The following is a 16,182-nucleotide window of genomic DNA, read 5'->3' as shown; positions in this document are numbered from 1 at the left end:
TGTAAGCGCTCTGCAAACGGCGTAAAAAGATGGAATCGCCAATAAAGGAGGACCGACCTCCAACAGAGTCAAAACTTCACAAGAAACTCCTGAAAACGGGAATACACAGAAAAATTGCCAAAGTCACCCATTCTATGGTAATCGCAACTAAGAACTTTAGAGATGAAAGGTGAAAAGAAGAGAGCCAACCATTGTCTCACACAGGCTTAGGCGTAACAATTATCTTGCAAAATAATATTTATAAATCTTGTATTTACACTATATATATAAATATATTAAGAATGCCACACTTTACCAACTCTCTCTCTCTTTTGTTTTTTTTTTCTTTCAAATTACAAGAATGTCACTCTCTCCAACCAACTCTCTCTCTCTCTTGCTTTTTTTTCTTTCAAATTACAAGAATGCCACTCCCTCTCCTACCAATTCTCTCTCTCTCTCTCCCCCTCTCCCTCTCCCCTTATAAATTACAAGAATGCCACTCTCTCCAACTGAGGGAGACCTCAGCTCGGCATATTGGCTACTACGGGACCTGCAATCAAAGGTAGTTGAGTTTGAGCTAAGCCGAGCTCGAACTTCTGAGCTCAAGCTAGATGACACCTCGACCAATGAGGGAGGCCTTGACTCGGCACCTCGGTCATTGAAGGAGATCTAGGCTCAGCACCTCGACAACTGAGGGAGACCTCAGCTCAACACCTTATCAACTAAGGGAGACCTTAGCTCGACACCTCGTGTCTCTAATTCGAATTAAGCTCGAGCTAGACGACACGACCACTGAGCGAGACCTCGGCTTAGCACTTCGGTCAATGAGGGAGATCTTGACTCAACACCTCAACAACTGAGGGAGACCTTAGCTCGACACCTTGTCAACTAAGGGAACCTTAGCTCGACACGTCGCTTGCTAAGAAAACCTCAGCTCGACACCTTGTCAACTAAGGGGACCTTAGCTCGACACGTCGCTTGCTAAGAAAACCTCAGCTCGACACTTCAGCAACTGAGGGAGACTTCGGTTTGGCACTTCGGCAATTGAGGGAGATCTCGGCTCGGTACTTCGTTTGCTTGAGAGACCTGTAATCAAAGGTAGCCTAACTCGAACTTCCGATCTTTTGACTCGAGCTGAGCTCGAACTCGAACTCAAGCTCGAGCTGCTCAAGTCTTTAATTCGAATCAAGCTCGACCTTGATAGTTTATGAGTGAGCCCTTGCAACGCAGGGCCCCCTTTGCTAGTATATATATATATATATATATATATATATATATATATAATGCGAAGATCGTACAATTGATGTACAACCGTAAAAGATAGAAAAAAGGGTAAATTACATTGTACTTTTGGGGGGTAATGGTAATTACCTCCAGCCTTGAAGCTAATGCTTTCGAAGATGTCGTACTATCCATGCATTCTTCCTCTGAAGGTCACCTTAGTGATTCCTGATAACCGTCCCCAGCCCACAGACTCCTATCCTACTGGGGGCCCGACTGGTTCATTAAACACAGAATCTGTATTAACTTTGAGGCATGATCGAGGCAGGGGAGGCCGGGAGGGTGCTTCAAACTAAATTGCTTCACACCAGTGTTTCCACTTTCCACATGCAGTGATTCCTCTTAAACATTAATATTTGATTTCGTTACTTGTTGACATCTCTTTATATTATGTTCGAGTCATGGCTGAGCTGGCCCTGTGAGACACGTGGCCGCCTAACTATCGCCTAGCCACGCCATCCTAGCTCGGCCACGTCGGCATAGCTCGGTCGAGCTACGCTATTATTGTGGCCCCCCATCTTATTCTTTCAGCCACGTCAACCACATGTCACATGGATGAGCACAACTACGGATAAAGAGGAATAAGGAAGACGACTCCACTAGGGAATGAGTCTCTATCCCAGAAACCTCAGCGGCTAACCTCATCCCGACAACCTCAAAAGCCCAATTCGACTAGGACATAGATCTTCGGTTATAATAAGGTACTCCATGCTCGAGGTAAGGGATTCGAACTTCTGAGACCTACACTACTACTTAGCTCAGACTAGCATCCTTATAGCTCGGCCTGACCATCCGCCACTTTCTATTGACTTGAGTGTCGGAGTACTTACCCGGGGATAACTCCTCGGGCCTCTGACTTTTTTCTTGATCGTAGGAATTGAAGCGCGGCCTCGTCCTTGTACCTCGGCCCCGCCTTGTTAGCAAGGACTATCTGGTTGCTCTCCTCAGTTCGTACACCACATCGGATTGAGTAGCATCAGATTGGTGTGGTCTGTGGGAAACACACAAAAAGCCTTTCTCGAAAATCCTTTCCTCCTCATTGTGCCATCAAGAAAGTGATCAAGATGCCCAAGAACCAGACCGAACGATCAGCAAGCCAATCCCCATCCTGAGAGTCTTGGCACCGCAGCCCTTCGCGTCAAGAAATTCCATAGCCTTCGGCTGTGGTTGATCCTGTGCAGTTCCGAGCAATGCAAGAAAAGGTTGACAAGATCTTTGAAATGATGCAGAACCTAGGATTCGTAGCACTGCCCAGCAAGACCGTCACCCCTTGTGCCCCGACACGTATGTAGGATGATCCTCGCCTTGTAGCGTGGTCCAACTAAGAAAAGCAGGATACAACAAGAAGGTCGCCCCCCTCCGCCCGCTTTTATAGCAGGATGCACCAAACCACACGGATCCCCACCAAGGAAAGGCTTGATAGACGAACGCCACCTGATGTGGTCTCCGTCGTCGAGTCCAGCTCCGTGAAAGACCGCACCACGAGCCCAAAGAAGCAAAGGACAATGCACACCATGGTTCCAGACCAGAGGGGTAATGAGATTCGGGAACTCCAACAACGCTTGGAAGAGCTAGAGCGCAGCCAGAGAAGCACAACGTCGGTTGTAGATCAGTCTGCACAACCAACCGTGCCCACTGCTAAGGAACCATCCTTCACCCAGGAGATTGTGGATGAGGTACCTCCCACAGGATGTCAGGCACCTCAGCTTAATAAGTACGATGGAAACACTGATCCCGCCGACCATATCGAGGCATTGAAGGCTCATCTAATGTTTCACGGATCTTCCGAGGGCCTAATGTGCAAAACATTGGTGGCCACCCTCCCAGGTCTAGCCCAAACCTGGTATTCCTCTTTTCCTCCATGCTCAATAGCGTCATGGGAGCAGTTGGAAACTCAGTTCCGTGCACAATTCACAGCGAGTCAAAGCATTGGAAGACCTCAGACAACCTCATGCAGGTGCAATAGAGGAAAAACGAGTCTCTCAAGGACTACCTAGCGAGATTCAACGAGGAAGCACTACAGGTCAGGAACCTGAACTAGTCCGTGGATGTCACTGCTATTCAACATGGCCTTCGCCCCTCCTTTTTCAACTTCTCCATCTCCAAGAACCCTCCGCAAACCTTGGCTGCGCTGATGAGCCATGCATAGAAGTATATCAACGTAGAAGAAGTGTAGACACAATTGCGAGACGAAGAAGAGAGGCTTGACAAGAGGAGGAGAGATACTTAGGAGCGAAAGTCAAAAAGATCAGATTGGGACCATAAGAGGCAAGACCGCCGACTCGATCATAGACCACAAACACGTCGACCTATCGGAACTTCACGTTGCTCAATATGCCACGGTCTGAAGTCCTGATGCAGATCTGCAACAGCAACTACGTTCGTTGGCCCGAAAAGATGAAAACGCAAAGCAACAAAAGGAACCACGACAAGTATTGAGAGTTCCATCGATATCATGGCCACGACACAGGGAACTGCTTTGACTTGCGCAACCACATTGAAGATCTGATCAGGCGCAGATACCACAGTGGGTTCATCGACAAGAGTGAGAAGCTGACACAGGAGCAACAACACATGGAGGATGCTCAACCACCCCCTCGAGCTCCCCCTACTGGTGTGATCCACGTCAAATTAGGTGGAATCGCCGCAGGAGGAGAGAGTAGCTCGGGGCGCAAGAAGTATGCGCGACTGTGTGAGATCGATAGTCGGGGGCACAAGAAGAAGCGCGACCAATCTATCACATTCACCGACGATGACCTCCGGGGGGTTCAGATCCTGCATGACGATGCCTTGGTAATCACAATCGAGATAAGGTAGATCCTGGTTGGCATAGGTACCTCCACTGATGTACTCTTCGAGGATGCATTTGAGAAGCATGGCATCGACAAAGAGCGCCTCACCCCCGTCAACACTCTCCTAATGGGCTTCTCTGGGGAGTCCTTCCTACCCACCAGGAGAATAACCCTTCCCTTACTGATTGGAGATGGTGACATTACTGCAACGGCCATGGTGGACTTCATTGTGGTTCGTTGCCTCTCTTAGTACAACGCCATCCTCAACAGGCTGACCCTTAACACTTTGCAGGCTACGGTCTCTACATTCCACCTCGCCATGAAGTTCCCCACTGAATATGGTATAGGGGTAGCACGTGGGGACCAAAGAACTGCGCGGTAGTGCTATTTGCTCTCCTGCCGAGGACCACACTCGGCCGCGGAAACATTGATGGCAAAAGCTTATGATCTAAGGGATGAGGTGAGGCACAATGCGACCAACCTGTTGAAAACCTCATCCAGGTGCCGCTCAATGAAGAAGACCCCAAGAGGATAGTCCAGGTCGGTTATCTCCTAGATGACCGCCTTCGGGAAGAGCTTGTACAGCTATTAGGGGACCACGCCGGCGTATTTGCTTGGTCGACAACAGATATGCCGGGGATCGACCCCAAGATCATCACGCACCGTTTGAATGCCAGTCCCCGCTACCGACCTATCAAGCAGAAGAAGAGGAGCTTCGTGACAGAATGGTGGCAAGTGATCACAGACGAAGTGCAAAAGTTGGTCGACACCGGCTTCATTCAAGAAGTCAAATACCTTGACTGGCTGGCCAACGTGGTAATGGTGAAGAAAGCCAATGGGAAGTGGAGGATATGCATCGACTTCACCGACCTAAACAAAGCCTGCCCCAAAGACAACTTTCCTTTACCAATGATCAACCAACTCATTGATGCAATGGCAGGTCATGAACTCCTGAGCTTTATGGATGCCTTCTCAGGGTACAATCAGATCCGGATGCACCTCGACGATTAGGAGAAATCTACTTTCATCCCTGACCGCGACTTATATTGCTAAAAGGTAATGCCCTTTGGCCTCAAGAATGCTGGCGCCACTTACCAACGGCTAGTGAATGAGGTGTTCAAGGATCAGCTTGGACGAAACGTAGAAGCATACGTCGATGACATGCTAGTAAAGAGAAAAAAGGCCGAGCACCACCTGGCCGACCTAAAGGAAGTCATCGGTACACTCAGGAAGTAAGCGCGAACCATTGAGGTTGGGGCACTCTCGTTCTCGGCTCTTGTAGCACGGCTGGGAAGGGGAGGCCCCCAGGATAGTGGACAAAGAAGAGAGTCTCGTTCCAGTGCTTCAGATTGGAAGGATCCCCGACCAACACTTTGACGTTCTTCCTAGTCAAGAAATAGTTATAGCCCTACTGGTGAGGTTTGAGTTGAAGAAGGAATCTCACCATACCCAGGGTCAACTCGATATCACGGACGACGTAGTAGGACAGAAGGCCAACCAAAAACCTGAAGGGGTTCTTCATCAGCTGCACCAACAGTACTCGGAACCATGCAAGTACCTCATCAACCCCTTTCATTCAGAGGAAACCTCACCCGACTTCTAGGCTGTTCTCGTACACACAAAATTCGCCGGGCCGAGCATCGGTTGCCATCTCACAGTGCTACGAACACCTCATTTGGAAGTCCTCGGGGATGTCATATATAGCTCGGATCCGAGCCATGTCCTCGAGGTTCAATGCGTAGGGTGTGGTCCCAAATCGGCGACCAGCCACCAACCGAAGCTTGACTTCTACACTAGAAGGGGGAAATCGATTGGTCTTCCCGAGCTAGAAGCGGAAGAAGAATGGGAAGATGAGGAAGACATCTTACTGAGCTTGAAGCCCGGGAATAAAAACAAATCGCCGAGCAACGCTGACAACACCCCGTCGAGCTATCCCAACTACTCTTCTCGCAAATGGCAAGGGGGAAATGCCCCTCCACCCCCTCTTATAGCCCACAAGAACGCGAATCGACGCCAGATCTACGGTAAAGATCAAACGCCGCCCTAACAAAGCTCGGGAAGACCAATCGACGTGATTGCTACTACATATACAAATCCTCGGAAATCGAAGTGACAACCTTGACAAGCAACGACCAGGGCATTAATTGCTTCGGTCCACCTAGCGGTAGCGGTCCAACCACCGGCGCAGGTGCTTGAGGTTCGCCCAGGCCCACTAGGTCAACTAGTTCCCCTGGTTTCCTCGAGACGCCCAACAATAAAGGAGGCCTCGCTTTGCCCTAGCCGAGCATCCCACTCTTCGACTTCGGAACTAGGGGAGTGGTGCTCGGATCCCAAAATTTCAAGTACAAGTTCCTTTGCCGACGAGCATACCCCCAATTTCAAAACTTGGCAGACCACAACCGGGCATCACAATAGCTCAGCACCTGCGAGGCCCCCAACTTCGAAGGTCGGCAAGCCACAGCCAAGCATCACAATAGCTTGGCACCTACGAGGCCCCCAACTTTGAAGCTCGGCAAGTCACAACCGAACATGACAACAAGCTTGGCACCTGGAGGCCCTCAAAAATCATAATAGCTCGACACCTAGAGGCCCTCAGCTTTGAAGCTTGGCAAGACATAGCCGAGTATCGCAATGGCCTCAGTTCCACAGCTTGGCAACCCTAAGGGCCCCGACTTCGTAGCTCGACGCACTATGGCCGAGCATCACAACGACCTCAACTCCGAAGCTCGACCTCCAACCAGTAGTAAAAAGCCTTTCCTCGGCATACAGCCGGGCTAAGCCCCGACTTCGGAAGCTCGACACGTCATGGTCGAGCATCACAACGGCCTTACCATCGAAATTCGGACCCAACTCCAAAGCTCGGCGCACCATGGCCGAGCATCACAATGACCATGGCATAGAAGCTCGACTTCCACTTGGAATCAGAGCCGTTCCTCGGCTCCACTAGGAGGACGAACTTGGAAGCTCAATTTGACACCTCGGCACTCTACCGAGCTACGCAACCATGCAACACTTCAGACCAAGCACTCCCCCTCCTCGGCTCCAGAACTAGGGGAGTGGTGTTCGGAATCCGAAGTCAGAGCTCTTAGAGTTTTGTAGACGACGATGGGAAGATTCCTCGGCCTTGTTCCATATTGCCCGATCCTCAAGATTGCGACAGGCGCGGAGGAACACCAAAGGGGCCAGACGCTCATCCAGACATCAACTTGGGTGTTCCTCAGCCAAAGAACGAATTGGACTACTTCATTCCTCGACCTCAGAACTGGGGGTGTGGTGTTCGGGTCATGGCTGAGCTGGCCCTGTGAGACATGTGGCCACCCAGTTATCGCCCGGCCACGTTGGCATAGCTCGGCCACATCGGCCTAGCTCGTCCACGTCGGCATAGCTTGGGCACATTGGCCTAGCTCGGCCACGTCGGCATAGCTTAGCTGAGCTATGCTATTATTGTGGCCCCCCATCTTATCATTTCAGCCACGTCAACCACACGTCACATGGATGATCACAAGTACGGATAAAGAGGAATAAGGAAGACGATTCCTCTAGGGAATGGGACTCTATCCCGGAAACCTCGGCGGCTAACCTCATTTCGACAACCCCGGAAGCCCAATTCGATTAGGACACGAATCTTTGCCTATAAAAAAGGTATTCCATGCTCGAGGTAAGGGATCCGAACTTCTGAGACCTACACTGCTATTTAGCTTAGTCCAATATCTTTATAGCTTGGCCTGACCATCTGCCACTTTTTACTGACTTGAGCATTGGAGTACTTATCCGACTATAACTCCTCGGGCCTCTAACTTGTTTCTTGATCGCAGGTTTTGAAACATGATCTCATCCTTGTAACTCGATCTCGCCATGTTAGCAAGAACTATCTAATTACTCTCTTTAATTTATGCACCACCTCGGATTGAACAGCATGATATTAATATCTTTATGGATATTGCTAATAATAACCTTTCTATTTTAATTTTCTCGTTTCTCACTTTACCTGCGTATATAAAGCAGAAAGCATAGAGTAGGTATTCTAATTTGAGTCGCCCACAATAATAAATCTGCCTACGTTTACGGTTTACCTATATATCATATGGCAGTCACACATGGAGAACATCTCATTTTCTTCTCCTTCTACATAGTATATTATGCAAATTTGCAAGGGAGATGCTCCCAAATCGCACTGCACGGCGGTAATGTATTGTGAACAAGAGAATCGGAGTCGTTTAATTTTTCCAATAAATGGGTATGTAGAAAGAAAATTTTAATTACATACATAGACACACAGAGAATTAAAAGAAAGTTGTCCATTTCGGACAACTGTACATTTCCAAATGAAATCACATAATTAAGCAGGCTTATAATTACGGTATGGTAGATAGCGTAGAGCCGTAGAAGTAGAGAGGATCTAGAGACCATACAAATTACAAATACGATATTAATTAATTTTATCCATGAAGGCCTGAATCAAATGCGACCCCAGTGGATGGCAGCCAAAGGTTCCCCGCAATAAAATTGGTAACAGTGAACTTTGTGGCCTCGGCAGTTGCAAGGGAGGGGTGGTAGCCAGACCAGCTGACGCGACCAGATGTGGAGGAACCAGGACCCGAGTTCATGTATTCCCCATAATAAAGTGTAGAAAGGGCGAAGCTGCCAGACCAGGGAAACCATCCTGCCGGGTGGATGCAATCATCCAAGTAGGATTGCATAATCACCGTCCTGGAGTAACGCTGCCATGGTCTTCCCAAGTACGTCGACTGCTGACCCTTGGCATCAGATGCCGCTACGATCTTACAGTTGTGGATTGAGATGCCGGTGTTTTGATTTGGATCTTTTCTCCCCTGGGCTGTCACAAAGCTTTTCTGACTTGACATGCCCTTCCTCACGAATATGTTGCAGTTCTGAAACACAACTGCCGAGTTCCCAAATATGAAATCAACGGTGCCATAGATGTCGGTGTCTCGGTAGAACTGGCGGTTTGAGTGAGTGTAGAGGGTGTCTTGGTACCCAACTATGGAGCACCGATATATCACCGACTTGTCCGCTCCCACTCGAAGGGCAACTGCTTGATGTTTGGCAGGACCCGCGTTGTTTACGAAAGTTATGTCTCGGGCAATAAATCCTTCGCCCATTGCAGCTGAAATCAATTATATATAATAACCTCATCATCAACTGCCTACATTCCTAATCTTAATTATATATTGACATCCATCTCACTTGGACTATTATTCATTTCCAATTTGGTAGTAGCACTAATAGAGTATTAATAATCCACCTTAGACTTAGACCTTATTAATGTCTTAAAGTCTTAAACAACCACCCCCCCAAAACTCCCCTAACTGAATAATTACTTTTAATTTTTCTAACTAATATTGATAGTGATGCTATCCGAGTTCGAATCTGCCCCCAATGAAGTTGCGTCCCAAAAACGTTCCACGGCATCACAAGATGTCGCGTGTCCTCCCACACCTGGGCACCTCTCCTTTATGCAGGCCGTTAGTTCCCATTTTGCCCAAAAAGCCAGTTCAAACCCATCTCTCACTCTTCTCTTTTGAATCTCAGCTTCTCACCTTAACTCTCGACCTCTGCTTTTTAAAACCTGTCGGAAATCGCTAGAACTTGTCGAGTTCGTTTTGGAAGATTACCAACAAACGATGTATATCCATCTTCACTCTCAGATCTGGCATTCTCAGTCTCAATCTCAGATTTGTTTTTCTCAAATTTTTAGTCCCTAAGCATTTCTTTTCACAGCCCTCAAATTCTTTTGCTTCAAAAACTAAGAGCATTCCTTGTAAAAGGCCGAGGTTAGAGAGAGAAGAATGAGAGATGGGTTCTAACTGGCTTTTGGGGCAAAATGAGAGCTAACTAGACGTGCTAACGGCCATTCCATTATCTCGGGTGCTCGAGTGTGAGAGGCACGCGGCATCACGTGATGCCGTGGGACGTTTTAGGGGCGCAACGTCGTGAGGGGCAGACATGCTATCACTATCACATTGACGAAGCGGAATCTGCTCCTCACAAATAGGCGCCTTATATGTACATTCACCATGCATTGGAGCATATCCAGTGAATAATAACTAATATACATGGAAGATATTTTCAATGCATGATAGGATGTGCGTGTGAGGCGACTGTGAGGCGTCAGGTGTGAGGACCAACGTAGCAAGTTATGCTTCCCATTTTCCTAAATGTAATATATACAGTTCAAAAGAAAAATATTGGTTCTAGGGTTGCCAGTTGGCCCACATGTGGCCAATTAATTCATGTAGAGAGGGTTGGTTCTTGAGAACTCACCGAAGGGCTGCTCCCAATAAATTGCCTTTGCTTGGGCCCACAGTCAGCATGTGTTTAATAATGATAATAATAATAATAATAAATGAAATTTATTTATTACAAATGGAAACAAAAATTAGAATAATTTGGAAAGATTTACAGGTTAAGTTGTATTTATTATAACATCTGATTTCATAATGCAGATTGTAAAATGAAAAAAAGGCAAAAACTTTATGTTAATACAAAATAAAACGCTTGTACTTGCGTTGAGATGGGTACCCTGTTGTGTAACCTTTCAAAATGATATAAAAAATAATTAAATATTAAAAATGTTCAAATGAGTAAAACAATTTTTTATTCAGCACGTGCTTGTGCACGCGGTCATACATATGTAAGGTTTTTCCTCAAATTTTCTGAGTTCTTGTAAGGAAATTATAAATTTAAATTGAAAGAATGATTATTCAGCCTAATTCAGAATTTTTAGTCCGTGAGATAAATCCTAATCGTAAATTGATTTTAAATTTACGGACAAGATGTAACTTATAGAGAGCTATTAATAGACTATGGAGAGTTGTAATTTTAAAATTTTTATAAATTTAAGGAAACCTTTTGATTCTTTTTGGGGGAGGATACCGAGAAAGCATTGAACAGAGTTGGTGCTCTCCAGATATCCATGTTGGGCCGCAAATCCAAAGTGGTTTATCGCTTTATGACAAAATGGCATGTGGCCCGAGATATCATTTCCCTTTTGAATCCTTTATTGTTATCATGAAAACGATAGTTTTTTTTCACCTAAACAACAACTTTATCTTATTTCTTTTCTTTTTTTTGGTGGTATCTTACTTATTCTAATGCATGCAGAGATCACCTTATTGATTTAAACGGTTAAAAAGAGCCTTCCAAAAAAAAAGTTAAAAAGAAATCCTTAAAATTGGCTCAATGTTTAATTCTATGGTTGAAATTAACCCGATACACATCTTGGTTATTTTTTTTTTTAAAGAGGGTTAAAAATATTTGTAGTTGGAATGAAAATGGTAATTTATCAAAAGAAAGAACAAAAAAAAAGAAATGAGAAAATATTATGCCCCATAATTCTCCCATTTCTGATTTATCTAACTAAAATTGACAATTTTCTAATTTGATTCTCTTCTTACTTGTAGCCCTATATTTAAAAAACTTAGGCACATGCCTTAAAAATTAATATATATTATAGACACATGGCAAGTGTCTTGTGGCTTTAAGCCTTTAACCTGTACCACAAGTAGAAGCTCACTCCATTTTACATTTTATCATTATTAGTGTAAGAGCAGTGGCGGGTACAAGGACTTTATCGGTGAGGGGTGGGGGGTGGGCGGCAGGGTATCTAGTGAAGAGGATGGTATTCACTAGTAGATTCGTCACCAAATACCAAAAGAACAAAAGGGCAAAATCTAAGTCCTCTGTGCATATGAGTACATCTTTGTCCACATGTGATTCCTAAGAAAACAAAAACTTGTTTGTGATGGTCGTGTGAGTTCATTTTGACTCTTCTATAAAGGACATAAATAGGGACACAAATGTAGGGGCGTAATGTCAATTGAAAAAGAATACATTTAAGTGAGGACAGGGGGCTTTGGTGGCCCAAATAGAGGGCGTTTAGGTCTTAAAATTTCCTGATTACCCGTCCATCTACGGGCTTTGGAACTCAGTGCCACACTCCCACACCTATCATCCATATTTCCTATACCTATGGCTGTTCATGGGTCGATTTATTGCAGTTTATCCAACCGATCCGACTTGATCGGGTTACCTAACATAGAAAATGAAACCGACACAATGTTAAGCAAAACTGACCTGATCGGTTTGAGTCGGTTTCGGTTCTAAGTTCATCCCTGTGATAAAGTCTTGCTAATTTTAAAAAGTCATAAATTGAACATCATTTCAGCCATCTCCTATGATAAAACTTAAATGAAAAGTTAATCACAAAAGTTGTTCATTAATCACCATTCACTAATACAAAGTTTCTTGCAACCATTCAAAAATTAAGTGGCTTAATGGGCTTTGGAACTTCATGTTTGAACTAGGAACTTCTTGTGTGAAAACCGAAACCGACCCGAATCATCGGTTTAAGAATTTGCACAACCCGAAACTCACCCGTGCTGATGAAAACCCAGACGACTCGGGTTGGGTCGGTTCGGGTTGGTCGGTTTGGTCGGGTTGGGCCTTCTTATGAACAGCCCTACCTATACCCCATAAAATTAGGAGAGAGGGATCTCCTAGTTGGGGGTTGGAAGACACAAGCGACAACAACAATAATAATCATGGTTTTTAAAATCGGATCGGACCGGAGAAACCAGGAACCAGTCATTTGACCGGTTCCGTTTTCTCCCAAAACCATTTTTTTTCTCAAAACCGTTGATTTTGGTCAGCAAACCGCTGAACCAGTCGATTAATCATTCGAACAGTTTTGACCGTTTTCTAATTTTTTTATTTTTTTGTTAGAATGGGTCAATCGTTTGGGTCGAACAGTCAAACCGTTCGAACCAATAACCAAACCCTAACCGGTTTGATCACCATTTCATTTTTAAAAACCATGATAATAATAATTTATATAAATTTTGGGTGGGGGATTTCCGGATCTGATCCCGCAAGTGTCCCAATAAGCTTATATATTCAGAAATATCGCCATGAAAGACAGAAGATTTTCAGTGGCTTCTTGGGACATTTGTTAGAGGTTGTTGAGACCAAATCCGAATTGGGGAAGGGGTGTCTTACTTGTGAGTTGGAGGTTAGAAGACATATAATAATAATAATAATAATAATAATAATAATAATAATAATAATAATAATAATAATAATAATAATAATAATAATAATAATAATAATAATAATAATAATAATAATAATAATAATAATAATAATAATAATAATAATAATAATAATAATAATAATAATAATAATAATAATAATAATAATAATAATAATAATAATAATAATAATAATAATAATAATAATAATAATAATAATAATAATAATAATAATAATAATAATAATAATAATAATAATAATAATAATAATAATAATAATAATAATAATAATAATAATAATAATACATTTGTCTATTTCTACCAAAACTTATGTAGAGAGAATATCATTTCACCTCCCACAACCCTAAAATTAAAAAAAAATATATATAATGTACATGATCAGTAGGCACTGCACTATCAAGTATTAATATTGTCATGCAGCCGGGTTGAGGGCCTTGAGGCCCAATACTGGTTACCGAATAGCCTCTGTCATGTGGTTAAAAATTGGCGATTGGTCTTAATGATAAATACAGCTGGTGTGTGGTATGCTGCTCCCGGCCCCGACGAGTCAAGAGTCAAGAATAAAGTTAGACGAGATCTTCTGCCAATAAAATACGTTTCAACCCTCTACCAATTTCATCTAACACCGCACATCTCACCGTGAGGTTGGGGCCCGTAATATATGATGAGATGTATGGTGTGAGATCATGTTTGGAGGGTTGGAACGTATATTATTGGCAGGTGATCCGGAGTCCCTTCTAGCATGCAAGAACTCATTTTATTTGTTTAATCTGTGAAAAGTGAAAAGTGAAAACTGAGTAGTAGTACGTATTTCTTACCGACGGTAGCAGAGCGGAAGGTTGTGGAGCCTTGTTCAGCATTTTTGCTTCCAACGATAACAGTGACGCCCTTCCCATCTCCCACCAACATAACGTTTTTCTGTTTGGTGGGAATGTTTATATTCTCATTATAAGTCCCCGCTTTGAGGTGAATTACGGTCCTCCCACCGCCACCACCTACCAGGGATACCGAGGCAATTGCCTCTGCAATGGTCGTGTGCGTCCCACTTCCGTCCTGGGCTACCACCGCGTTAGCTTCTATGTCCTTGATTGATGTTTCTAGAAGCTTTCGTTCTCCTTTGGACAGCCATGCCGGAAACTTATCATCACCGGTTAACAATCTTCGGCCACCACCACCACCACCACCGCCGAGATTGGGAATTTTCGCGTCTTTTATCCTCTTCGTTGTTTTGTACAACGCTAGGGAGTTACTAATCAATTGAGACAGGTTTTTTGCATGCCCATCCATCATGTCCTTTTCGGTTGAAAACTTGTAATTCTGGAGGCTCTCCAGACAAGTGTCTTGATTTGTGAGGGCTGCACTTAACCATGTCTGTATGTCGTTTGGGCTCGGGTTCTTCTTGGGGTCCAGGACATTGTTGAGGTGGTCTAGGCTATCGTCGAGTAGCTCGATGCAGTCGTCCATGGCGGTGATGGAATAATGATGGGTGGTCCCTTGTTTTTGACGCACAAGACTGAGGCTGAATGCTAGCGACCGAGCTGACTCAGCTTGGCTGATGGCCAACTTGACTGAGAGGTCAAACACCTCCCCTGAAGTTTTTGGGGGAGCATCCGTGGACGAGAGACGAAGCGATGACTCGCAAAGCTCTCGGTAAAGTGTGTCTTTGCAAGTAGAGACAACGGCTCGAGAGACTACGGAGGTACGAGGTTTTGTGGGTTTTGGCTGGACGACTCCTCCTTCTCCTCCTGAGGATCTAATAATGGTTACACAAGAAAATGCAACAATTGCAACAACCAACAGGGACAGAGAGCATCCCCACAACATGGATTTCTTTCTTTGATGACTTACATATCTTGAGCCCAGCATTTCGTACGTATTCATGTCTGTGCGTTTGTGTGTATGTGGGGGTGTGTGGGGGTATATGTGCGAGCGAGAGAGAGAGGGAGATGATTACATGGCTTGGTTTGCGAGAACGTGTGTGCTGTAACTCAACTATATATAAGCAGATTGGGTGGCTGTGTTCACGATGATGAACGTCAACATTCCTTGATGTAAGACCACTGGCATGGACCAGGGTCATAACGTACAAAATAAAATTAAACAGGGCGTCTAATTAAAAACTGGGAGTTTCTAGCTACTCACATCTCAATTCTCATGAGTTAGTTAGCTAGCATTATTGTTATTATTAATTATAACGTAAATTAATGCCTTAACAAACTAGCTATAAGCCTAGAACTTAATTTTAACCTCCTCGTCATAATACTCAACAGTACATAAATGTTCTCTCTAATTAACAATTAATATGGAAGGACCAGGTCGCCAGGAGCAGGACAAGGACCAAACATTCATCGTGGTCAATATTAATTACTTCTAGTTATTAATCGTGAGTTCGTGACGGCCTGCTTAATTTTCCGTGAATAATGTATCGGTGATTGGGACTAAAAAACCACCTTACCGACTATGTGTATGCATGCTTTTACGTGGGCCGGATTATGTCTATGTGTGCTTAATTATATTGGAGTCGATATTCAACTTTTTTTTTTTTCCTAACCCCCCGGCCCCCGGCCCTCGCCCATGGCTTTGATGATGTTACATCTCGGCTGCTCTACGTCGATTTGAAAATCTCCCTGAGGCCTCAATTGATTAGGTGGGAAGGTTATCCTGAAATCATACTCATTGCCACTAGTAACACTTGAGTGACAAGGATGCTCAAGGATCACATCAATTGGATTTTTCTAATTGGGTCACATTCCCTCTCTCTCTCTCTCTGTCTTATATCAATTACTTTATCCTTTGTTCTCTCCTCTCCACTCACTAGAAACTACTTTGACTTCTTCACCACAAATTAGCTGTATGATTTTGCTTTAAAACAATTTCTTATTTTTATTAATAATATTCTAGCTCCAATGATATAAATTAATGTGAAAGTAAATTAAATTAAAAATAAATCAGAGCAAGTGGTCCTTACCTTCACATTGGATATCGACTAGAGAAAAAAGCAATTGGAGAAATAAAAAGCTTGATAGCTACCACCATGATCGATTGGACCACCGGAGTTT

General features: G+C 44.3%; 1 protein-coding gene across 1 annotated transcript; it reads right to left on the bottom strand.

Moving 5' to 3' along the window:
• Positions 1-8,273: 8,273 nt before the first annotated feature.
• Positions 8,274-15,137, bottom strand: LOC104600449 (putative pectinesterase/pectinesterase inhibitor 35). The gene is made up of 2 exons (XM_010263369.3): positions 13,942-15,137; positions 8,274-9,180 (listed from the first exon to the last, which is right to left on the bottom strand). Exons 1-2 carry the CDS (start codon positions 15,002-15,004, stop codon positions 8,492-8,494), a joined length of 1,752 nt encoding a protein of 583 aa, XP_010261671.1. The 5' UTR covers positions 15,005-15,137; the 3' UTR covers positions 8,274-8,491.
• Positions 15,138-16,182: the final 1,045 nt, after the last annotated feature.

Source organism: Nelumbo nucifera, chromosome 8 (assembly GCF_055504915.1).
Source record: "Nelumbo nucifera cultivar China Antique chromosome 8, China Antique-T2T, whole genome shotgun sequence".
NCBI lineage: Eukaryota > Viridiplantae > Streptophyta > Magnoliopsida > Proteales > Nelumbonaceae > Nelumbo > Nelumbo nucifera.
Note: the sequence above shows the minus strand (reverse complement) of the source record. Positions and strands in the feature narration are given on the sequence as shown.

Bases quoted from the DNA above. Each gene is read 5' to 3' on its own strand.
- LOC104600449 (XM_010263369.3), bottom strand. From the start codon at position 15,004: ATGAATACGTACGAAATGCTGGGCTCAAGATATGTAAGTCATCAAAGA. The intron at 9,181-13,941 runs GTAAGAAATACG...AATTGATTTCAG, and splicing joins CTTCCGCTCTGCTACCGTCG to CTGCAATGGGCGAAGGATTT.